The 27,198-nt window shown below is 34.9% G+C and overlaps 1 protein-coding gene across 2 annotated transcripts in view; it reads right to left on the reverse strand.

Annotated features, from left to right (window-relative positions):
- The window catches only part of DENND6A (DENN domain containing 6A), a 43,328-nt gene that overhangs the window by 13,339 nt on the left and 2,791 nt on the right, over positions 1–27,198 (reverse strand). The window contains exons 2-11 of one of the 2 annotated variants that reach the window (XM_019724185.2): positions 19,965–20,003; positions 19,822–19,864; positions 13,310–13,422; positions 11,176–11,256; positions 10,011–10,116; positions 9,354–9,433; positions 8,174–8,236; positions 7,336–7,391; positions 1,705–1,827; positions 1,094–1,189 (exon numbers count right to left, since the gene is read on the reverse strand). In XM_019724185.2, the coding sequence (XP_019579744.2) occupies positions 1,094–1,189; positions 1,705–1,827; positions 7,336–7,391; positions 8,174–8,236; positions 9,354–9,433; positions 10,011–10,116; positions 11,176–11,256; positions 13,310–13,422; positions 19,822–19,864; positions 19,965–20,003 (800 nt within the window). The remainder of the gene's footprint in view (positions 1–1,093; positions 1,190–1,704; positions 1,828–7,335; positions 7,392–8,173; positions 8,237–9,353; positions 9,434–10,010; positions 10,117–11,175; positions 11,257–13,309; positions 13,423–19,821; positions 19,865–19,964; positions 20,004–27,198) is intronic. The other variant, XM_019724186.2, reaches the window with a different exon arrangement.

The following is a 27,198-nucleotide window of genomic DNA, read 5'->3' on the forward strand; positions in this document are numbered from 1 at the left end:
CTGATTTCGGCAAGAATAACTTCAGTGGAGATGAACAAATCAAAGAGCAGTAGGGCAAGGGCCAAAATGGAAAGTGTAAGGCCTTTTTTCCCCTTTTACAGACTGGGAAGAATTTTCATGTTTATATACTGATTCGAAGAAGAGAAAGAAGGAAAAAGGAAGTTACAGAGCAAGAAGATAACCGATGCTGTACGAGGTCCTGAAGTAAGGAAAGAAAATAGAACTGAAAGTACAGTTGGGTGACTATTATTTATTAGCTTCCGCTAATAAATAAAATCATTCAAAGAAAATAAGATATTGACTCTTGAAATGTGAACCTGCAGCTCCTCAAACTTTCCCTCATAAAATCAATCTGCCAAGAAGTTCAAAATTTAAACTTTTAAATTATTACCGAAAAATAATTCGACATATCGTGTTCCCCTGAAAATAAGACCTAGCCAGACAATCAGCTCTAATGCATCTTTTGGAGCAAAAATGAATATAAAACGCGGTCTTACTTGTCTCATTAGGGAGACCACCTCAGGGAAGATGTAGATGCCTGATCACTGCACTGTACACCTGAAGCTGAAGCTGAACAATAATGAATGTCAACTATAATTATATATATATATATATATATATATATATATATATATATATACACACACACACACATATATATATTTACAAGAAGCGGAGTACAGCATTAGGAATAGAGACAGTGGAAATGTAATGGCTGTATGCGATGTCAGAGGGGTAGTAGATGGGGAGGGGGGGTTATCACTGTGTGAGGGGTATAAATGATAAATGTCTAACTATTACATTGTTTTATACACCTGAAACTAATAAAAACAATTGCCCAGCTAGCAAAAAAAAAAAGACACGGTCTTATTTTACTATAAGACCGGGTAAAGTAAGACCAGGTCTTATATAATATATAAATAATATATATATAATATAATATAACATAAGACCAAGTCTTATATTCGTTTTTGCTCCAAAACACGCAATAGAGCTGATTGTATGGCTAGGTCTTATTTTTGGGGAAACACAAACACGGTAATTTGGTTATACAGGTAATATCTGGTTAATAAAAGTTATGTTGTTTACTCACGGGGCTTGAGTACGGGTAGTATATTCTTTGAATTCACTATCATGAATAGTGAAATAAGGTCGGAAATCACTGAAGTACTTCAGTGGAGAAATACAGCTGTGGAGCAAGAAGAACATGTAAAACAAATGACACAGAAACTAAAGGCCCTACTCAATAACATCTACACATACAGCATACCCCCAATGGGATAATTTGTCTATTTCAATAAATGGTTAACTAATTTCAAGAAACTAGAAAGCAAATGGAAATGCATAATATGGAATGGCATATTAAAAGAACACTGGACTTGGGGCAGAAGATGGGGTGAAATTCTGATTCTATCATTCACTAGTCATATGCCTTTTACTAGATAGACACTGACCATTAATGCAACTAACATTTACCAGGGGACAACTTCGTATAAGTGAATGAACATGCCTGTTGCTCGGAAAAACAAGAACATGGTTCCATCCCTCATGGATCCTGAATTAATTTTCTCATACACAAAATGGTGTTATAATAAGCACTACCTTCTTATAGGGTTGTTGTGTGGAGCAATACAACAAGTGTACAAACATACCACAGATGGGAAAATGCTGCAACTCTCACCAGCAGGAACCAATTATACTCACTTAACAAGTGCCAATACAGTCTCTGAAGACTCCGATGGTGACGGTGCCATGACAACAAGGGGCTCCCCCAACAACACCAGCTCCCAAAGCATCTGACTGTGGAAGAAAACTGGGCAGAAACACCTGAAAGGTATTTAAACCGTAAAAGGATTGTTGTTTATCCAATCTGTTTCTTAAGTTCCTATATAATCATTCTAAAAACTTCACATTGATAGAAATTCTTCCAGCTATTTGTACCTTGATCTGATATACAAATTCACTTATAATATGGGGATGCATATAAATAAAAGTTCCTTTTATCCACATAAAAATATATCTCAATTTCACTCATTCCAATTTTTACAAAATTAAATGCAGCATATTGACACAGAGTGGCTAACAATAAATGCATATAAAATAATTATTAAATTGTTGTACTATATGGTAGATCTATATCAATATTGCTGTTACATTTGAATTTCTATTCTAAATATTTTGAAGGAAACAAGAAAAATTAATTTTCCAAAAGATTTTTATTAGATGCACTTAGCTTAAAAGCAAATGCCTTCCATATTAAAGAATGATGAAAACAAATCACAAGGGGGAGTTCTAATGCCAAACAACAGAATGATTTCCTGGGTAGATCCTCCCCCTACAGACATGCTGCATATTTTTATAGCAGCCCTGGAATTGGGTGGAAGCCTGTCAGGATACAACTCTGGTACATTACTTAGCCTCCGATATTTGGTAACTTATTTATTTAATAATTCTTCCTGGTAGGGTAACAATTTTTTGTAGTGTACTAGAGAAAAAATACTTATGTATTTATAAAAATCATAACCAATCTGCCTCTTTGAAAACACAGATACACACAAAAAAGAAAAAGGAAAAAACAGCATTTAAGCGCAAAAATATACAACAAATTCGTGAGATGAAAATTAGGAAAAGTTAATTTTAACTATTCAAAGGCAAGAAGACAAATGTGAAGTAAAAAAATAAAGCAATAAATAGTTCAAGGATAAGGCAAAGGAGCGCTTCTTCCTCTTTCCTTCCTAAACAATTCAATCCTAAAGCAGAACACAATGCATGATAGAGATCTCTGCTAGGAGGGAAAGAGAGCCATGTTAGCCCAGGGAGGGGTGTCAGGGTTTGTGCGAGATAAAGTACACATCCATGTGGAAGGGTGGCTTGCTATGGGGCTGTTTAAACCCAAATGTGGTAAGGAAGGTATACATACTTGTACGTGGAGGTGATCTGGTTTGGGGAGACAGGGCCCAGGAAGTGTGATAGTCATGAAGGAGCAGTATGGTGTGGCATGGCACAGCCAGAGTTAAGGAGGTTGTCTGTGGTGGGGTGTCAGAGCAAGGAAATGAGGGTGTCCACATACAGAGGTGGCCTGGATAAGCAGGTAAGTGGCTACCGGTGGCTGAGGAAATAGGGAATGGGGAGTAACTGCTAATGGGTACAGCGTTACTTTTTAAAGTGATGAAAATGTCCTGGAACTAGTAGTTGTACAATTTTCTGAATATATTAAAAACCACTGAATTGTATACTTTAAAAGAGTGAATATTATGGTAGGTGAATTATATATCAATTTTTTAATTAAAAACAAAACAAAACCAAAAAAACAAGCCTGGAACATCTTACACCAGAATGCAAGAACGTGTTTAAAGAATGACAAGAATATGTCAAAAAACAGGCCAGCTTGAAGTGGATTCTCACTGGGCGAATTGGGGATAACATGAAGATAAAAACAGATGACAATAATGGATTTTAATAACCTGTTGAATAAAATAGGAGACCAACAGTCCATTCAGACACACATAAATAGTGTTGATATTTTAAAATATTTCTACAAATTCACTGACACTCCTTTTAAAACATGGAGCCTAATTCTCTCCCTCTTGGTGTGGGCCAGATTAGTGGCTGACATGTAATAAAGAGGGTAAGTGACGATGTACAATTTGAATATTAGGTCATAAAAGTCATTCTAACTTCAGCCTTCTTTCAGATCACCTGCTGGTAATGTTAGAACATTCTCGCAGCCCTATGTAGAGGTCCACGTGTCTAGGAATGAGGCCTCCTGCCAACAGCCACAGAAACTGTGACCTCCAGCCGATAGCCAAGTAAGCAAGCCCTCTAGAGAAGCAGACCCCAGCTCCAGTCAAGATCCTCCAGCCCCACTTGTCCAACTGACTAAAACCTCAGCTGACAACTTGACTGTAACCCCTTAAGAGATCCAGAGCTACAACTATCCAGCTAAGAAGTTCCTAGATCCTAATCCTCCAAAACTGCCAAATAATGTTTGTTCTTTCAAGCCTCTAAGTTTGGGGGCAATTTATTACACAGCAATAAATAACTAATAGACATACTTGTGGGGAGGTAAGGTACTTCCCCACAAAATACTGAATTACAAAAGGAAAAAGAACTTATCAATGGAGAAGCTTAGAGAACACCATTTTAACCAAGTGATCAAAGGGAACACTTTCAGTACCGAGGCACACCAAACTTGAGTCCTGCCTCCTTACTAAAGAGGCACAGGCTGAATGAATCTAGTCATGAGTAAATCCTAGACAAACCTAAACTGAGGGATTTTCTGCAAAATAACTGTCCTCTAATCCACAAGAATGTCAGGATCATGAAAGCGAAAGGAAGATTGAGGAGCTGGTTATTCCAGACTAAAGGAGAGAACTAGAGAGACATGGTAACTAAATTAACAGGTGATTCTGAACTAAGTATTATGGTAACAACTGGTGACATTTGAATGTGGTCTTAGTATTGATAGTATTAATTTATCAATGTTAATTTTCCAATTTTGATGGCTGCATTGTGTCCTAATTTGTAGGAAATAAACACTAAAGTATTCAGGGATGATGGGCATCAGTTTTCCTATTAATACTATCAAATGATTCAGGGAAAAAGAGTTTTTTGAACTATACTTAGCAGTTACCACAGAGTGTAGTGTGTGTGTGTGTGTGTGTGTGTGTGTGTGTGTGTGTGTGTGTATCAATCTTTCCAGAAAGATACAGCATGTTATAATCTTAAAAGTGAAAAGAAACTAACATGTATCAAAGAGCATCAAACACAGTTTATATGGAGATAAGCTTGCTTAGTCTTTGAAACACAGGAACAGTCATTCATAACTGATGTCTATTCTGCCAATGGGGTAAAAAGGCAAAATCGCTTTACAATGTAGATGGGATGGGGGTGGGGGAAGGGGAACACAACAACACATAACTTATATGCTTCTTACTGTGCAAAGAACCAACAGCAAGTATCCTGAGGTAAAATGTCCTTGATTCTAGGCAAGAGAACGTCAGTTTATTTCTACATAAAACTATCCTTCAGTTCCAAGCCCAACTTGGAAACTACGTGAGAAGACTATTTCTATGATCAAGAGAGAGCTAAAACCAAAGGCATGAAAGGAGGGAAACAGGCCCCTGCCCTCAACTGTATCTTTGCCACTCAACTTCAAACATCTTTCCAGGTCTCTGTCCTTTGCTTGCAAGCTCAGTCTTGATATAAAAATATCACCTTCAATATGACTGATAAATATTTAAACTCTTATTCACACTAATAAATGTAAAATGTAAGCTCTACACACACAAAATAAAGTGTTGTCATGGATAAAGTATTAATCCGATCGTCAAATATTAAATGCTTGGCACAGTACTATCTCTGTATGAGGTTATTATTCTTCAAGGTTTGGTTTTCTCATCTCTTGAGCAATGAAAATTAAAAAACAACAAACTAACTTGTCCTACTTTAAAAACAATAACATATAATGCACATTCAGGAGAAAAGACACATACTAATCAAAGTTATTAGTGATAGAATTAATTAATTACCACAAAAGCAACAATAATTGATAACAAACAAAAAAGCATTAAGACTTGTACCCAGTAGTTCAACAGCAAACATCTAGTTACCAAATTCTATATTAACTTCTGCCAATTCTTCAATTTATTCCTTAATGAATGAAGTATCAAGACTATAAATAGTATGTATCCCTATTAGTGTATGTTTCCTGTGTCTGTGATATTTATTTATTATTTGGGGGACACTTCCCCTTTTCATTCCAAGAATGCTACATTTATTTTTTTAAAGAAAATTTGTTTTTAAGATTTATAATTTACATACAGTAAAATTCATACTTACCAAAGATAAAGAACAGTTCCATCACCCAAAACATTCCCTCATCCCCTTTGTAGTCCATTCCCTTCCCCACTCCCAGACAACCACTGATCTCTGTCCCTATAGTTTTGCTTTTCAAGAATATTATATGAATGGAATCATTCAGTAAGTAGCTCTTTAAAATTTGGCTCCTTTCACTAAAACATAATGCTTCTGAAAGTCATCTAAGTTGTTATCATGAGCTATATCAATCGTTCATTCTTTTTTTTCAATTGCTGAGTAGTATTCCATGCACATGCATACATCTCATTTTTGTTTATCCATTTACCAGTTGATGGACATTTGCATTGTTTCTATTATTAGGTTGGTATATAAAAGCCTCTATAAATATTTGCATACAGGTCTTTGTGTAGATATATGTTTTCATTTTTATTGGGTAAATACCTAGAAGTGAATTACTGGGCTGTGCTAGGGCCAAGTATATAAAACAAACCTAGCATATAAAATTAATCAATCATTGAAGCATTCCACGTACTTTAAAGGTCACACACACACACACACACACACACGCCACACACACAAAAAACAAACCAAGAACCCATTCTAAATCTTTCATGTGATTCCTGAATACATGTATTATTAGTATTTAGTAATTGCTCGCTTATACCGTGTGTCCCCAAAAATAAGACCTAGCCGGACCATCAGCTCTAATGAGTCTTTTGGAGCAAAAATTAAGACAAGACTCAGTATTATATTATAGTATACCCGGTATTATATTATATTATGTAAGTCCGGGTCTTATATTAAAATAAGACTGGGTCGTATATTAATTTTTGCTCCAAAAGACGCATTACAGCTGATGGTCCAGCTAGGTCTTATTTTCGGGGAAACACTGTAGCAGTGGTTTCTCAAGTTGGGCTACACATCAGAACCACGCAGGAGTTGGAACTTGGGCACCAATCAAAGATTCTTATTTACCTGATCTGTGTAAGGAACAAATATTGGTAACTTTTTTCTTACTCTTTTTTAAGTGCTATATTATCTGTCTTATTTTGCATTTTAAAAAGTTTCAAACATACAGAAAAATAGACAATAGTGTAAGAACTCCTTTATACCTATCATCTAGCATTAACAATATTTTGCCATTTTTACTTCATTTACTTTTTCTTACTAAAGTACTTTAAAACACAAGCTTCATGCCATTTCACCTCAAAATACTTTAAAATGCATTTCTAAAAAATAAGTGCATTTTCTTACACTATTACGATACCATCCTCACAGAAAATCAAACAAAAAATAATTTGTTTCTACCATGTAATACACAATCCATATCCAAATTTCCCTGTCAAAGCTAATATCATATAATCAGGGATGAACCATTGATTTTAACATGTGAAACATAATGACTATTTTCTTCCAGTTTTTTCCACATTTCTTTCATAAAGAACATTCATTTTCTGAAGAAATTAGCATCACATAGCAAAAGAGAAAAAGCAATTGAAATTTTTCACTCTTTACCTGAAAAGATCCACCTCATGAACAGTAGGTAAAATAACAGATATATGTGTGTCCGCCTAAAATATAGAAAAGAAAAAAATAGAGATGTCATTAAAATTTACAGAGACTGATTTTTTAAATACGCCTACTTATCTTAGGATCAATAAGCCATATTGCCCTAGCTTTTAAAATTCTTTTCTTCCAGGAACCACAAAGAGAGTGGGTCTTACCAATCTCCCCTAACACAGCAGCAGGTCAAGGATAATACAGATTCAATGAATAAAGCATTAACCCAATAGTCAGATGTTAGATTAATTCACAACTGTATGAACTACTACCATAATATTGGTTGATATATATAACAGGCAAAAGTAGCTTTCCTATTGCTCTCCATTTTTATTCCATGCAAAAAGAACAATGTAAATGTTAATAAAACATTTCAAATTAAAAATTCAATCCCGCCTATGAATAGATATAGCTTTGGGAAAAAATGAAAGGCAATCATAACTACAGAATCCTTTTGACTAAGTTTCCTAGAAACAGAGGTCTGCTGACCACTCTAAAAGTTTTGTTAGAATTAAACTTTGTTGAAAAAAATATTTACTTTCCCCCGACCTCACAATTACAGTATAAATTCTGAGTTCTCAACAGTACTTACCAGAGAAAAGAACAAGGGGAAAAAAAAAATTCTGAGAACCATCAGGAAGTTTATCATCAATTCATTAAAAACTCATTTAATAGGATATTTCAGTAATATTCAGAAATGTATCGTAAGTCCAAGAAACTGCATTTACTAGTTTAAAAATTCTTTTTAAAGAGACTATATGTGCTGGATTATTCTACTACAGTACAACACTACCTGCTGAGTTAACTGCGCTATTTGAGTTGTCCCAGGCTTATCATGACATGTGGGAATTCGTACCTTAAAAAGAAGAAGAAGAAATTAACTTTGGCTACAAAAGAATGCCATTTCTATAATTTCCCAATCCCAATACAATGAGGGATCAGAAGCACTCTATCCTGCCAATAAAAAGGTACACTTAGCAATGCCTAAAAAGCCACAAAAACAAAGTATTTATCTCAGATTAACATACTAAAGTCATATTTATTTTCAGTCACAGCAGAAGGTAAGTGAACCAAGGTCTCCATATTCCCATACACACAGAAATCACTAACCCAATGAGAAGTACATGTGCTGAAAAACAGAAAAAGGACATCAACTTCATACCGCTTCCTGTTTATTGTTCCAATCTTTGCTTCATTAATGTACACACACCCAAACACACCCTCTCAAGCTTGCCAAACTATGGGATAAATCTCACAGGAAGCCATGAGAACTCTGAACCCAGAGCTATGAGCACTACTTTTGATGATTTCCCTGGGGAAAACAAAACAGAAAACACAGCTCTTACAGAAATGAGCACATCTAAAGAGAGAGCATTGCCAAAAATAAGTCCAACTTGAAAATGAATTATGTAATTTTACTAACCATTGTCACCCCAATAAATTAAAAAAAGAAACTGAATTGCAAAAGCACTTAGAGCACATTCATACAAAACCTGAGCACAAAATGCTAATTCATTTTTAAAAAATGAGAGAAAAGAAAACTTAAAGAGAACAATACCCTAGGATGGACATGTACGGTCTGACATTACATGTTAAGATCACTTAAGACTAAGAACCAATAGCTTTCCTAATTTCTTTTAATTTTTAGTAATTCATACTCGATTCTACAAGTACCACCCATCTCTGGAGGGCCATGGAGTAGCAGAATTCTAGGTGGCATTTACATTCACATATATAAGAATGACCCCCTTATGCAAACTCCACAAGATGAAACAGATTGGTAGCCCCTGGAGTTGTATAACTAATGGTTCTGTGCAGCAGGATGAATTTTGGTATTTCTGTAACTCCTCCTATCAAAGAAAAACAAGTAAAAGCAGTAACAGGACTGAATGTTATTAGGAAGCTAAAAAGTAAAATTCACGTGTGAACTTCTTAGAGACCTTTTAAAAATCAAATTAAATATAAGCTATTACCTTCATTACCACCCCTGTAATAGGCAGGTATAATGTTTTCCCTGGCACTGGGGCAGGCCATCGATCAACATCATTACAAGCTGAAAAACATAATAAAGTATTTCCTTAGTATAAGTGGAAATATTAAAATATGAAAAATGGAACATTAGAAATTAGAACTCTATTTTCTATAGAGCAGGAAAAATATAATGGGAAGGATGGAAAAGGTAAAAGTAGTGAAAATATCTTATATTCCACCAGAAATATACCTATGTTCTAAGATATAAATTGGTTAATAAAAATTTTTAAAGAAACAAAATAAAAGGATAAAAAGCGAGTTTTCCTATTCATTTACTACTGCTAAAATTAGCTACAAAAGCATACCATCTGGCAGGGGTCTTCTCTCTGTATCAAGTGGTATCAGAACTATCAACTCAATATTTCTATTACTATCCTAATAAATAGGTATCATCTATATTGTAAAAACAGATAAAAAGACACAGTATTTGGTATTTCTAGGTAAAGATACCAGAAGAATAGTTTTACATCTCTCCCCCACCATACGGCCTTAAAATTCTTAACTAATTTTTCAGGTCAACTTCATTTTTATCAGATCATTTCCAGTAAAACTGTTAAAACTCTTTCATAAAGGTAACTAACGCACAGTGTTTAACTCACCTGCTTCCAGATAAGGTTCGTTCTTTTCAAAATACTCTGGTGCTATCTGTTTGAGTACAGTGTGAAAAAAATGAATATATGGTAGTTTGCTGATCAAAACCAAAGACTGGAGGGAAAAAAAGAAACAATTTTTTAAATTTCCTAATGATAATTTAAGTTTGTCATTTCTTACATGATCAATTACTAACAAGCTAAATTCAGCAACAACAAAAAAAGTGGATTTTGAAATAAAAAGGCTTTTATGGTGGATGATTAAAAGGAAACAAAACTACAGTTGCAAAATAGAGAAAGTTTAACCTTATTACTACACTTTAATAGCATAAAGGCATAGTCACAGATTTTCGTGCTCTTCAGGAAAAAGAATTTCCTATAAACAGACCAATGGATAATTTCCAAAGTCTAGTTACTACCGTCGTTAGCAAAGCAGTATCAAGAATTAACTAGATGAACTCCTCCTAATAAGGAAAGAGCAAACTGTGATGCTTTTTCAAACTAAGATCTATGACTATTATATTTTAGAGTTCAATGGTCATAGTCACGTGCTTATTAAAAATGGTGACTTTACAGTTTGATCACTTCAGATAGAGAGTAGGCTAATTTTCTTAAAATCTTTTTTTTTTTTTAAACTACTTTTAACCTTTCTATCAAACATCAATTATTGGTCAAGGCACATTCTGGTTACAAAAGGTAAAGGAGGGTCCCTGTTAGCTGGGACCCTGTTAGAACTAATTTTTTTTAAGAAAGTGAAAGGCTGTACATTTAGAGTTAAAACAGTAATGACTAAGATGTTGCTAACGTGTATTTACTAACTCTTCAGAAAGATACTGTAGGCTTTAATTAATTGTAACTATATTACAATCTGTTTATTCTTTCCCTTATTCCAAAAATGTAAAAATTAAGCAGTCTTCTACTTTTGACAGTTTCATAAATAACTGTAACTTATTGTCAGGAATCTAGTACAGAGATAGCAGAAAGGCAAAATTCAGTGGCAGTTAAAAATCTAAGAACAGGTGTTTACAATCTAAAAAAGCAAAGATAAAATATGAATTCTAGTATGTTTAAAGATAAAATATCAAAGACTTTAGAGACTGTTCATTCGAACAGTTTCTATTTTTCTAATAGCAATATAAAAATATTTTTTTCTATTAGTGTATACGAATATTACCTTCTGAAAGTAGCCTCTTTTTAGAGATTTGTCTCGAATTTGTCGGAAATACACATATCCATAAAAATAAGCAGGATCCTTCTATGAAAGAAGTGACAAATTAAATATGTAGTCATCTTTTATTATTAACATCAGGCTCCTATATAAATCTGAACTGAGTTATGAGGTATACACAAAGAGCTAGTCATGCTTTTCCACCAACACTAACAATAATTATGATAGTAATAGACAAAAACCTGCTGATTCCCAAAGATGAAATAACTGTAACTAAAGAACTAAAGTCATATTTTCTCCCTATAGCTTACTCTCCTTATGTTCTTTATTCATATCTGTACTAATTAATGGGAGTTAGGAAACCATCAAATTTTATTTTCCCCAATGTTATATTTATTTTTAAATTCCACCTACAATTTTGAATTAGGGTCAGTTTTAACAAAATGAGGTATCCTAATGTAAAATTTCAAGAAAGAAAATAACAGGAGTTAAATGACAATCTGAATTTTACACACGGAGTTGTATTTTTACCCAATAATAATGAAACATTGGACTATTTATCAACATACAATTTGAAAGGTAATTATAGTCCAAAACATTTAAGAAGTTTCAAACGTTGGCCCAGTTCCTTATTTGATTGTTATTCTTTAAATAAATACTAGTCAACCACCTACTTGGAATAAGGCACTGTGTTAGAGAACATAAAAAGATGCATAAGACAGTTCCTTAAGGAGACCACAATGTAGGAGAGAGAAGAAAAGTACAAAAATGACCATTACAGAATAGGAGGGCAAGTGCTATGAAGAAAGCACAAAGCGTTACAAAGAGGCCAAGGGGGAAGAAATTATTAATACCTCTGTCTATGGACATCAATAAAGATTTCATAGAGGCAGATGGTTTTGAATTGGGCCTTGAAGGATGGATATAATTTAAATAAAGACAAAGACATTAGAAGGCCAGGAGTTTGAGCAAAAACATACAGAAACAGAAAAATACAAGCTATTCCAGGAAAAAGCAAGATAAAAGTAGTTCATTTTGGTTAAAATATGACACCTTATAGAAAGGAAATGAAGCTGGAAACTGAAAAGGTGAAGACCTCATTTTTGGAGGCCCAAAAATTGAGCACAAGGAAATAGTATTATCATTAGATCTTTACTCATTAAACAATAGGTAGTTGTTTTAAATTTTATTTATTTTTATATATGTACACTTTAGCTGGCAACACTGTGTAAGATACACTGCGTTGGAAGAAACAAAAACATGGGATATCTTTGGGCAAATTTCTGATTCTCAATAGCCCTCAATTACTTCATCTGCAAAAGGAATGTTCTCAGAATTCTATAGGGAGGACTAATGAGATACTATACATTTATTGATACAATCCCTAGAACATAAAAAAACTTTAATAAATAGTAGCTATTATTATCATTAGTTAAAGAATATATTAATAGTGATAGCAAAAGGTCATGGAAAAAGAGATGACTATAAGAGATATTTCAAAGGTAGTATCTTAGCTAACTGGGAGAGGTTTCCTGTCATTAGTGGAACCAAGGAGGTAAACTGTAAATGCTGATTTTAGGCAAACTATGGCAAGTTCATATTGAATGTGCTGATAGAACACCCAGATGGAAGTGTTCCTCAGGTAGAGAGATGAAAGTACAGAGTACCAAACAGAAACCTGCACTCTGGAATCATCTGAATTATTAAACTTATTTTTAATAAACTACAACTATAAAAAAAAGTTCATTAAAAAATCAAAAAGAGACAACTATAATTCTATAATAAAGTAGGTAGGAATTACCACAGAAATTTCAACTCTGGGTGATATTAAATGGTATAGTACCACCCTACCTCCACATCTAAACAAAGTTATTAAAAAATGAAAAAAAAATTACCTCAGCATTCTAATAAATTTCTATAATTCACAATGGCAGTATAATATGTTAGACAAACAGTAACTTTATAAAGTCTCTTTTACTCAAATAGTGAATCTTTATAAATCAGATTCACTTAGGAAATCCAGCAGAACATAATAATAAAAGAAAAGCAAAATATTTCTGAATGCTATAAGAGGTAACTCAGTAAGTGAGTTCTAAAGTTTCTTCTCACATGGACATTCTTCTATCACTACTTTTCCAACCTTTAAGTAAACTGGTAAATCTTTGTCAAATTGATCGAGGAGACAATGCAGTGACACCCTCCTCCCAGAAGACTGTCGAAATCTAAAACAAAACTGGGTATCTCCAAGACAACCTAATGAAAACAAAAATGAAAGAAATTAAGGATAACACAGCATAACACCTATTTATCCAGTTTCATCAAATGTTAGAGCTACAGGGGTCCTATCAATCATCTAAAACCATTCCATCACATTTTAGAGAAGAAAAAGGAGATCCTGAGAGTTGGTGTGACTTGTTCAAAGCTCGTTAGAGGCAAAGCTATTAGTAAAACATGCATCTTAACTCTTTCATCCCTCTATCATTTTTCCTATTCCATTTTCCATGTAATTAAAATTTCTTGAAAATTGTTTTCATGTAATGTTGACTCACAAGCATAATAATGAACAAAGAATTAAAGACAAAATAATACATATGTTCACATCCATTTATACAGTGTGTTTTTTTAAAAAAGCAGCCAATACTAAACTACAGTGTTTAGGGATCCAAGGGTGGGTAATAAAACTATAAAGAAAAGCAAGAAACTTATTACTATTAAGAATCAGGGTAGTGGTTACATTTAAAGGAGGGAAAAATCAGTGTTTGGGAGGGGAGATGAGGGGGCTTTTGAGGTACTGGTAAAGTTCTATTTCTTGACCTTGTATGTGTTTTATATTTCACAATGAGACTTTTTTTCAAAAGACATAGCAGATTCAGGGAAGAGCTCAAGTAAGAGACTTACTATTTTAAACATTTTAATTAAAAATAAAGTTTTAAACCCTTAATTATTTTAGCAAATCTCTTAAAACATGTAAATTTTACCTAACCTGTCAGGCAGTAACTACAAAAAACTGTAAGTACTCTAAAAAGTAAAAGGCACATGACGTAGGTGCCACTCAGAATCTTCCTAGTTACTAGATTTAGAACTAATAAGATTATATTAAATATGAAATGTGCTCAAGATTTTACTATTACATATTATACATAGAAGTACTTATACCAATTTAGCACATGAAGTTCTCAATAATGGAAGTAGAAACTTGATAATATGTTTAAGGTACTTAAAAAGCAACTCAGTATGTACATCTAAATGCAATTACAGAAACTAGTATTTCTTTGGTGGTAGAGGGAAGAAACAAAGGGAACTGAAGGGTGGGTCAATTCAGTTTCTTTACTTTTTAAAGCAGTTTAAAAATAAGGAAAACACATGAAACCTGAAAAAAATGGAAGATACTCTTAGCAGTGTTTTATTTAGTTCAACAGATTTATATACTGATGGTTCAGTTTTTCCTTTTAGAAATCATTTAAATCTTTAAAAAAAAAAAAAAGAAAGAAAATCCACTGAGAAGTACACCCTAATTTCTCTGAGCTATTTTGTAAGATAGAGCAGGAAAATGCAATGGATTTTAAGATATTACAGCATCTGGAAATGTAAGGAATGCTGAGCTTTGTGGAAGGGAAGTAATGAAGCTCCCACAGCCTTAAATCCCTACCCACCTGGCTCCATTCCCAAATCATGGGCATGCTATGAGAACTTTCCGGTGACCAGCTGCACCCACACGCTGTACAGAATTGGTGAGAAAACTAGTTCACCAGGTCGAAAGGCTTTAGCCGCAGTCCTTGTGAACTTGGATTCCATTTTGTGTTGCAGAGGTCTGTCCCTTCACACACTAAAGGTTACTAAAGAAATATCAACTCCTTATTTGGCTTTGTTGAGAACCTTTGTTCTCCATCTTGATCTCACTACTATAATAGGAAAGAAGGCATTACAGATTGGCAACCAGGTTTTTCACATTTACCTTAGAGAAAATGAATCCTAGGAAGGACAGGGCAATCCTGACACCCTAAAACCTCATAAAAAATAAATCAATATTGTTAATATGACCCATTCCGTTTGTCTACATAACATGCGACTGCAGTTCTACATAAGCAACATAATGATTACATGTGAAAGGTGGTTAAATGAGTGTGATCATGAGGAAAAAGTTATGATCTGAGGAAAAAGGAGCCACAATCAATGGGATTTAGTGCCAGGTCTGTCAATAATTAGCCTCCCAGAAGGCAATTAACCTCAGGTTCTCAATTTTCTTGTCAGCAAAAATAAGGGGTATCAAAAGATAATCACTAAAGTCACTTTTAGCAGTTCCATTCAGTGATTCTAAAATAAAACTCCACAACTGACCTACAATTGTACTGAATTCCAAGAATCAAGCATATAACCAATAAGAAAACGAAAGAGATACAAAGCTCCAAAAAGACCTAAAAGTTATGCTATGCATTTCCGTTTTCTGATTATTAACATTACAAAATGGGAAAACATTTTAATGGAAATGATTTTTTTCTTTATACTAACCAAGGCGTAAACATTAACTTACACAAATTTTAAAATTAATTGACATCTCTCTAAGGAAAAAATACATCTTAACACAAGTTCTTGATCAAGAGCAACATAAACCCTTTCCCATGATACGCAGCTGGTGTTAAGGAAATAGCAAATCTGTTCAGTAAAACCTCACAGCTTTTGGAAAAGTTCTGTTTTAATTAATCTAACACAGTCTTTACGAGCCTAGAAAACAGAACTACTAATTCAACACTCTTTGAACTAAGAAAATTTCTGTAACCTTCCCCCACCATCCTTTTCCAAATAACTAAGTTCTTACAATAGAAATCAAATAGAATCTTGGGTTAAAATTATTTTCATTATTTTGCGACTATTTCAGAAGTAATTTTTTTTCCATTCAAATGTATGAGTTGAGCATGAATAGTCATTGAGTGCTTACTATGCCAGACATTGTTCTAAATGCTTTAGATATATTAACTCGTTTGGTCTTCATGCTTCTCAGGCAGGTCACATTATTATTCCCGTTAATGAAGAGAAAACCAAAGCACAGAATGGCTATGTAATCATCCAAAGAAATAAATCTGCTAAATGGCAGAGCAAGAATTAAACCCAAGAAGTCTAACTCTGGAGTTGCTCTTGACCACTACTACCATCATACTGGCTCTTTCAAGTCAAAACTACTTCCATTTATATGAAATATCCAGATCAGGTAAATCCTTAGAGACAGAAAGTAGATAGGTGGTTGCCTATGGTTGGAGTGGGTGGGCAGGGAGGTAGGAAGGAAACTGGAGAACGGAGTTACTTTTTGAGTGATGAACATTTTCTAAAATTGATTGTTGGTGATAGTTGCATAATTTCGTGACTATACTAAAAATCACTAGGGGATCACTGCATAAATTATATAAATGTCTAACTACTACGTTATATACCTGAAACTAATATAAAATAATATTGAATGTCAACTGTAACTGAAAAAAAAAATTAAAAACATAAAAATCACTGAATTATATACTTTACCTGGGTGAACTATATCTCAATAAACTTTTTGTTTTTTAATGCTACTTCACTGCCAACTGCAGAGCTCGAAAGCTTCTCTTCTTCACTCAAAAAATAAAGTCCTTCTGAAAGATGCCTCTCAGATGACACAGTTCTTAAACTCACTGGTCTCTGTGCAATATAGTTCATTCAAGTAAGGAGCCGATCCTTTCAGTCATGGCTCCTCCTATATGAATGTCTTGTGCTACGCCAGGAAGAACTCTCCTCCTACTTTAAAATTATCAAGGGCACAGAGTATTTTGAAAATTTCTTTACATCTGCCAATTACACCAAGACTGCAAAGCTCAAGGTAAACAGAGGACACTTTCCTGTACCTAAAATATCGTTTAGAGATCTGAGGGAAAAAAGCTTAAATATTTTTCCTAATGGTAACAGACAACTTTAAAGATTATTTCTATATTAGCCCAAATACATCTACAGAGCAGATCAGAATGCATAAGAATAAGATAAAACATGAGACTTCAAGAGCTAGCCCTATCTTTGACCTTCAGCTCTATGTAGTCACTCTCCCTGTGGTTAGAGTGGTTAAGTTGGAATTGCTGGAAAGCAGGACTTTAGACCAGAGCTTCTCAAAGTGAGTCCACAGACTGATGCTAGTCCACAAAATTGTTACTGATCCCTGAAGAAATAAATATTCAAATTGAGAATAAGCATTTAGAAACTCAGAGCAATTAGATATTGCCATGACAAATTTGGCCTTTTATTTCGCATTTCTTTGAGTTTTCTCCTTTCATTTTTCTAATAATTTATTTGAACTATATTTTATAGAAGTATTGATCCACAAGATTGGAAATGGCCCTTCAACACAGATGGTGTGAGAAGCACTGATTTCGGCACTGGGAAGTATAAAGTACATGATGATGTCGCTGCTATTTACAGAGAAGAAATCTGTTGAGACAAATATTGTCTGTACATCTAATCCATCCACAGCAAGGATTAATCCTTCCCTTGGATTCATCATTACTTGAAACTCTCCCTACTAATATTGAGTTTTCTCTCCAGACATGTTTAAAATATAGTGATTACAGTCCTTGGGTACACAGGATAGCTTAAGCCTCAGGAACACCTACATCCAGATGACATTAATGGTAATGAGGAGAAAAAACATCTGACAAATATTTATCAAAGAGAAGGCATACTTTAAACTTGGGCTCCTAGAGATAAAAGCCATTCAAATGGAACAAGAAATTGAAACCTAAAAACAAACCAAACAAAATTTTTTTCTAAAGTCACAGGATCCAAGGTGTGGGAGGAGAGGGTGGAAGGGAGGAGGACTGACAAATCATCCCACTGGGAATCCCAAAAGCATTCTTCTTTATCTGTACAGCATACAACTGAGTCTAATGTTTTATTTTTTATAAATGTGCACCATGGAAACGAAATCTAGAATATGACTCTTTCTTAAAGACTGCTCTACTGTGCCTGGATTTCCTTCTATAACAATAAGTTATTTTTGGAAAAATTAAATTCATTTGAAAGTTGGCACAGTAATCCCAACTTCCACTGAATAAAACACATATGGATAATCACAACTGAAAATAGTGATCTCAAACACATACAAAACTCATAGTCTCTTGCTGTCTAGATTAATATTCACTTGTTAAGATGGCTAGGTGTCTGTTAAGATCTTTTGTCAACTTTACTTCTAAATACCAGCCATACTTCAAATAAAATGAACCACACTTCATTTGATGTGCAGCTTATACAAAAGGCATTACAAAACATCTATAGGTCACTCAAATGCCTAAAGTACTGAATAAATTCTGATTTACACAGATTTAGACTTGAGTTTAACTTCCAACAAGAAAATGATACAGAGAGAGACTAACAACTAAACTAGAAATGAACAAGGCTATCCAAACACCATATAATTAACTTCTTAGCCTTGATGCTCATGTATAGATATGAAAAAGAAAAGAGCCATGAAAACCAGTTATGATCTGAAAGAGAAGAATGTCCAGTAGAAAGAATCACATAATGTCAGTTCGTCTTACGACCCATACGACTCAGCTTACCCTGAGTCTTGGAAGTCCAATCCAACACTCACTGCTTTCAAAAGCACATGTGTGGACCTTGTAAGGAAAATGTTAACTGAAATGAGGAGAGATCCTATAAGATCTTGCTACCATTATTCCATTAATAAGCAAAACATACTAAAAAAGTCCAACAATTCCAGGTCAGAACAGATGTCCTACTGGGGTCTCTCAAAGGCATCAACATCTTTTTTTTTTTTTTTACCAGGATATCACTTCTGTTTTACGTATTTCATGAAAGCTGAGTTCCAAATGTACAGGAAAAAGTTCTGGAAGCATTTATAAGGAAAGGAAAAAATGCTTTAAAATATTAAAATGGCAAATCCCTCCAATTAGATTAACTAAACTAAATTAACAGAATATTAGAAATAACCGCAAAAGGAAAGGGAACTGGAGTATCTTTGCTTTATAGGGTTCTAACCGTGTGTGGTCCAAAAAGTTGAACGTTCTGGTCACTATAAACCTGAAAAGCTGTTTTAAAAGTGAAATACAAGATTTCAACAGAAAAATTTCAACAATTAGGACCACACAAAGGGAGAGTTTGAAAGAGATCAGCAAAGCCAAGTTTAAAATAATAGCAAATACTTATAAGGTGTATCCTATACACCAAGCACCACTCCAAGTGCTTTACATATGCTTTCTCATATAAATTATTGAAAATAATTAGTGGCCATGTTTCATAGCCAGATTCACCTTGTTTTTTTCTTTTAAATTCACTGCTTTGACAGAGTTTTGGCAAGCTCTCAAATCCTAAACTGAAAGTAAACTACTTACTATAAATCCCCAAAACATACACATGACATTGATTTTCAGTCTCTTCACTACTTCAACAGTTTATTGCTCCTTGATATTTTACTTCATTACAACATAACAGTTAAAAGTTGAACCAACTAAAATCAGTAGGCATCAAAAAACTAGGAATCCAAATCACTGACCTGTTAGGCTGAAATTGAGTTTCATTCTAATGCTATTTTTTTTCTAATATGCTATCAATTTTCATATATTAACACTATAATCATATTCTTAGTATAAAATTCAGCAGAAACACCACATGAAAAATAGTTACCTGAATTTGAATCTGGAAAAGACAAATAGCAAATATTGGTTTTCTGAAAAAGAAAACAAAAGCTGTATATGCTGATATATACACACCAATAAAAACAAACAGGAAAACAACAGCAGACTATACAGAGAAATACTTTTACTTACTTCTTTATCAGTAAGTTTGGAATGTTGAGGATAAATTACCTGGAAGAAAAAGAGTTAAATTTCGTTAGACAAATACATTGAGTATATATTATAAACATTAGTAGGTACTTCTAAAATACTAGTTGGCTATGGTCAAACAGTTTTAAGAAATAGTTTACAAACCTTAACAATGAAACACTTAAGAAGATGGGAGAATTTACATTAGGCAAGTGCTTTTTGATTTTTTTTGATTCAAAGTTATCTCTAAAGAGGTGAAATCTTGAGGTATCAAGAATAATTTACCAACTGAATTACCAGTAATTCAAAGCTTATGGAATCTTTTCTAAAACCTAAAGAAACTTGATCAGCTGATACCTACTTAAAGCAATAATGATTTTCAATTGATTCCAAGAGGTAGTAGAAACCACTAACTTATTAAAAGAAAAATGAAAAGGAAAAAATAATTATCTGCAGTTTAAGAACTCTCAAAAGCCATTTCCCACCATAAAACCTATTCCAGTTCCTTCTAATCCCTTTAAATAATCATTGCATTTTCCTAGACAGGTCGGGTTAGTGTATGCAGTGATCACAGCCACCTTCTGAGGAAAATTCCTGCCCCACAGGCCCAGCGAAGGAAGGAAGACTAGGCCAGAACAGCTACTGTGGAAACAGGCATTAGTGAACACCAGATCAAGGGCAGCCACTCTACAAGCCAATCAACTGACTGTCTATGTGTGGCTGGGTGTGAAAACAGTGCCCAAAAGAATACCAATGCTCAAGTGGGCCAACCCAGATTCTCTTGGGAATGTGAAGAAGAGATGGGATTAGGAGCAGCAGATTAGCTAGTGCTGACAACAAAGACAGAAAACAACACAAAAAGCAGCTAAATTATGTTAACATTGGGTTGCTAATGTGGGGATCGATGACTTCCCACTTCTGGAAGAATCCACAAATTCTTCCAGTCCCCACTGCTGCTCGATAGCCTAAAAAATCTTCCCTTTCAAGAAATAACATACAGTAATATCACATTATAAACTGTATTAAAGTGGGTTCACATATTTATTTCATTTATTTAGTTCTCACAATAAGACAGGCTAGCAGTGGTATCACATTTTACATACAAGAAAACTAAGGTAAGAAAAAAGATAGGGAGAATTAATAATGAGCATCTTCTATAGTTTTTAATTTTCACAACAACTGTCAATTCTCCCCATCTTTACAGAAGAGTAGACAAGTTCACAGTAGTTAAATAACTCTCCCAAAACTTATTCATCTGCTAAGTGCCAGAGCCAGGACTTGAATTTAGGTCTGATTCCAAAGTATACAAGCTACCATTCCTCACTCTATCAATAGTAGAGATCATGAACATATAATTGCAGCCTTCTTTCCCCCCATAGCAAGTATGTGGCATATAATCCTTCTCAATCCAGGTCTATGGAGAGGGTCTACAGACCTGGTATGTTATATAAAAACCACCCACCATTCTTGGACTACAGAATGATACCAAGGCATATTCTCTCTTCTTACCCAGATTTGCATCGCATGTTCTAACCAACCTGACTTAACCTCTGTCTCCACAATTCATAAAGACAAGAACCTGGTCTGTTTTGTTCACCACTCTATCTAGACACCTAGAACAGTCCCTGGTAAGACAAGTATGGACCTAGAGGATATTAAGCTAGCGAAATAAGTCAGAGAGAGACAAATACTATATGATCTCACTTATATGTGGAATCTAAAGAACAAAACAAACAAAAAACGAAACAGAAACAGATTCATAGATACAGAGAACAAATTGATGATTACCAGGTAGGAGCGGGTTCGGGGGCTGGGTGGAAAAGGTGAAGGGATTAAGAAGTACAAATTGTAGTTACAAAATAGTCATGGGGATGTAAAGTAAAGCACAGAGAATATAGTCAATAATATGGTAGTAACTATGTACGGTGCCAGGTGGGTACTAGACTAGTCAGGGGGATCACTTCTTAAATTATATAAATGTCTAACCACTATGCTATACACCTGAAACAATATAAAATAATACTGAATGTCAACTATAATTGAAAAATAAAAAATAAAACCAGCTTCTGGTGCATACTAGACACTAAAAAAATATTTCTTCAATTAGTAGATATACACTCAAATTAATTCCATTCAATAACTCAGTATTTAATATGTAATTCTTTTTTATGGTGCATCTCTCTCTCTCTCTTGCTTCACCATGAGACCATTTTACCTTGTTCACTTTAAAGCAGAAATGGCAAGCTTATAACCTATTCAGTCATATTTTATGAATATCTCATCACATCTAAGTTACCCTGGAGTTTGCTGGTCTAAAACATATTGGTAAAGTTAGTGGCCTATAATAGCTTAATCTTAGACTCTAAAATCAGTATTATGTATGTGCCCCTCAGATTTTTATTTCCTGCAATTAAAATATCAACTCAAAAGCAAATATACAAAGTTTCATTTTTATTACACAAGACAGTACAGTAGTACCTCTGGACTTTGGTTTCCTAGGGTTTAAAATACCAGCATTACGATACAGAAAAAAATGTCAGTCTGTTTTACCTATATATATGAATACCTTAAACAAACACAACATGTATGTTTACATGTGTGTATATATGTGTATCTAAGAAGTTGATATATGCTATATATATTTAAGTAAGTTAAAAGGCTATAAGAACTACATAACCTATCAAGTAAGTCTACCTTTTAAGAACTGATTGTACTAGACTGTCAAACAGTATTCTACAATTTCATTTTAATGTACTCTGTTAGGACTAAGCGGGTATTTTGGAATAGATATGATATTCAAAAAGAAAACAGTGCTATAGCTATCCAAATGTCCACTCTGTATTTAAGATCAGAAAAATTTATACTTAATTTTAAATCCCCAATTAAACTCCCTATTTAAAAAACAAAAGTAACCATTGCCAAGTATCTTGAACTGCACAAATTGCCAAAGTTACTAGAATTATTTTCTATGTACATACTTTATGTTGTGAAAACAAAAAATTTAAATATACGTTTGGGCAATCATTGTTAGTCAGTTAGCTCCTGACACATATGGGAATTAATCAACTGTGGATTGGCCCCAGTACCGGGAGACGCCTCTCACTTTAGGTTTTCTCTCTCCATAGCTCAAGTCCAGGCATCTCTGTCGCCCAGGTCACTGGCATTCTTGAGAGACATCAAAGGGGGACAGAGAGCACCAGCTAACGTGACCCTGGTTCTGTTACCTATGTTAAGATCTCCCATGTTACAACAAATAAGGGAAAGGTGGCCAGGTAATAAGCCAAGGAAAAAAGTAAATTGTATTTTATATAATTATTAAGGCCTAAAAATGATGACATAGCATGTATATGTCACATCATAAGAAAAAGTGTGCCTCAGAAAAATACTGATTATATATACTGAAAAACAGTATTGTTTTAAATGGGGATATTCTCTTCAAAGGTATGTTTTAAATGGGGATGTTCTCTTCAAAGGTATGTCTCTCTGCATACCCTAACAATCCCATCTCAGTGTGGGAATAACCATGGTCCCAAGAAAAGGAAAATTAGGAATAAGTTAACTTACTGCTAGCATGACTGGGACATGGGAAAAACTCATGCCGGCCATGCACCCTCATTATATGTGAATGGGTGAATGGGTGCCTAACTGTTGTTGCCATGTGACTCCGTGTCTGTCTCCACTGCACAAACCCATCTAGTGTCTCAGGCCGGGAAGAGACTACATTTCCCCAGAAACATCTGCCTTTATCTCCTACATAAACATTAACTCACATAAAAACATCATAACAAAGAGAGGATGAATTATCACGTTGGATATTCTTCCCAATAATGCGTAACTTCAGACTAATCATGAGAACACACCAGAAAAACTCAAATTGAGAAACATCCTACAAAATATCTGACCAATACTGTTCCAAAGAGCCAGGGGCATGCAATACAAGAAAAGACTGAGGAACTCCCACACACTGGAAAGGACTTTGGAGATATTGATACCTATAAGCAATGTAGGAACCTGGATTGGATTCTGAAACAGAGAAAGGACATTAGTAGGAAAACTGGTGAAATCCACATAAACCGTTGTTTAGTAAACAGTACCATACCAACGTTATATTTTGATTATTATACTATGTTTATATATAATATTATACTATGTATACTATGTTAACTTTAGAGGATGCTGAATGAATCACTTCTGTAGTAACTCTGTATGTCTAAAATTATCTTAAAATAAGTTTAAGAGTGAAAGAAACAAAGGAAACAATGATTTACACAACTGCCTTTGTCTTTCTCAGAAAAATAGAGAAAACTTTGCTCAAATAAAGAAGACTGGTGACTACTCCAGGCTCCACCCTGCTAGGAGGTAAGAGGGAATAAGACAGTGACTCAAAAAAGCAGAAGTGGGAAAGAAGGGAGAGTTAATTCCACTAACTACTCTTTTAAAAAAGGTATAGGGCCGGCCCGGTGGCTCAGGCGGTTGGAGCTCCATGCTCCTAACTCTGAAGGCTGCCGGTTCGATTCCCACATGGGCCAGTGGGCTCTCAACCACAAGGTCGCCGGTTCGACTCCCGCAAGGGATGGTGGGCTGCACCCCCTGCAACTAACAATGGCAACTGGACCTGGAGCTGAGCTGCAACCTCCACAACTAACACTGAAAGAACAGCTTGAAGCTGAACAGAACCCTCCACAACTAAGATTGAAAGGACAACAACTTGACTTGGAAAAAAGTCCCAGAAGTACACACTGTTCCCCAATAAAGTCCTGTTCCCCTTCCCCCCACCCCAAAAAATAGGCATAGTGCTTGCTTTGGAGGTGCATACACTAAAATTGGAAGAGTATGACATGCAAATTCATGAAGCGTTCCATATTTTTTTAAAAAAGGTATAAAAAATTTGTCTTCACCCCAGAGCAGAGTTTCATCTTCAATTTGTTTTTTTAAAAAAAGAGGGGCACGTGGATCACTAATCCAAACGAAATCTATGACTCACACAATATTATAATGACAAATTGTCCTGCTTTTTATAATTTAACTGGTCTGAAATTATTTTCAGAAAGAGGTGGAATACAATTTGTACATATAAATAGGTGATGTCACAGATCAGCAGCAAAATGAAATCTAATAAACCTGATTCCCAGGAAGTGCTTTAAATACTTGTGATTCACATCCAAAGTTGTGTTTTTTCAAATCAATTTAAAGCAAGATAACAGGAGTGAGGGAATAGCCAAGAACAGTCCCACACTGATTACAACGACACTAACTATAAAAGGCACCAACATATTGGGCATGCATTAATTGACGGGCATGAACTCTTACACGTATTATCTCAGTGCCTCCAACAACATTCTCAGGATATTATTTCCCCATTTTATAGCTGAGGAAAATGAAACTCAGAGAATTGAAGAAACTGGCCAAAAATCAGACGATTAACAAATGTTCAAAATCCCCAAGCTTGTGCTCTTTTCACTAGATTGAAATTCTGTCCAAAATGTTGCTAGGTCATAGCCATAGCCTTCAAGAGGAGAAAAGCCACCAATAATGCCTCAATTCTTAAAAAACCGGGGGGCAGAGAGGTTCAGGAGGTTCAGCGAGGTCCTATGATGTCCTATGCGTTCACATGATTTAAAGGCCCTCAAAAATGCAGAATATCTCTAAGATGTGTGTACAGGCAGCAAACAAATCTCTACACTGTGAAGGGAAAAAAGGGAAACTAATGACTATCCAAATTAAGGAAAATGGTTAAATAAATTATGGTTTGTAAAAGTATATTTATGAAGTCTTTAATGATCTGGCAAATTGTTTCTGAGTGTTTATCAACGAAAGCAGACTCCTACAGTAGACCTGTTTGGGGGACTGCTGCCCAGCCCACGCTTTGGTAGTGTCCCCTTCCTCCTTCTGCAGGGGTGAGCCTAAGTGGCCACTCCTGTGACTGCACCACAGCTTACTGAACAACAGGGAGCACCTGACCCATGCTGAGCCAGTCAGATACTCCAGTATTTGAATTACACTTCAGTCTGGTTCCAGAACACAAAAGTACAGTTTCACTAAAATCAGTACTACAGTAACCCAAAGTCAAGCGACATGGGGGAGCAGAAACTGAGATACTAACAGAGGAAACCATCCTCAGCATGGACAATGGGGCAGACATGCCAAGTGAAGCAGAGACAAAAGACCAAACAGCTCCAAAGAGACAAAAGGCAAAGCCTGGGGCTTTCCAAATCTCATGAGGTTCATTCCAGTTTCCTGCAAATGGGTTCCAAGATACTCCCTACAATCACTCTCTTTACTTCAATTTAAGACAGTTTCTGTTACTAACAATCAAATTAACCCTTGACAGATACAAACTTTTATAAAGAAAAAAGCATTAAGAAAAATGCTAAATAGTATTAATAGCAGTTGTTTCTAAGTATGAGTGGTGTTTTCTAGTGTTTATAATTTTCTTTCTTGCCAAGTTTTCAACAATGAACATATTATTATATTACTCAATCAGGGGTAAAATTGAATAAATGAGGCAATTCTGGATTCAGATAATTAAGGTTTTACTATATAATCAGGTAATTTCAGAGCTAGAAGTAGTGACATAGGAAAATCCAGGGAATTTCAAACTTGTTCCAGAGGACTCCTGGATACTGTGATGATGCTTCAGGGCCATTTCAGGGGGAAAAAAGCTTAGTGCACCTCCTGTAGTTAACACCTTTTGCAGTCTCTTTCAGCTCAAAAGACTCCCCTAACTGTCCCTTCACCGAATACAGGGCCTCCGACAGACATTTTAGGCAACAGGGACCAATCTCCAACCATCCAAGGTCTTCAGCTGATTACATCAGAGAATTTGCCCCAAACCAGGCCAGAGTACCTTCCTCTGGTGTTTGGAATGAAAGTGACACATTCTCTGCATCAATGTGGCTGAAAGGAGTAAACTTCATAAGATGAAAAGCAGAGGAAGTCAGTTTGCAGGGAGCACGAAGCATAAACAAAATCCATAAAACAAGAGCATAAACAAGAGGCTTCTCTGGTTCTGGGCTCTAACCATTCGCTGAAGCCCCACTAGCTTAATACTTTGGATAGCTTGAAAACACCTCTGTGGCCTTACGGCAAGTTTCCCTTTTTGGCTTGAGTTATAGCTTGGTTTCTGTTGTTTATAACCAAATATCCAAATATACATACATACACAGGCCCCATTTTGACCATATTAGCCATTGAGATACATTAGATTTTTATTTACACCGGGGAAAAATGTTCCCCT

This window comes from Rhinolophus sinicus, linkage group LG10, assembly GCF_036562045.2.
Source record: "Rhinolophus sinicus isolate RSC01 linkage group LG10, ASM3656204v1, whole genome shotgun sequence".
Taxonomy (NCBI): domain Eukaryota; kingdom Metazoa; phylum Chordata; class Mammalia; order Chiroptera; family Rhinolophidae; genus Rhinolophus; species Rhinolophus sinicus.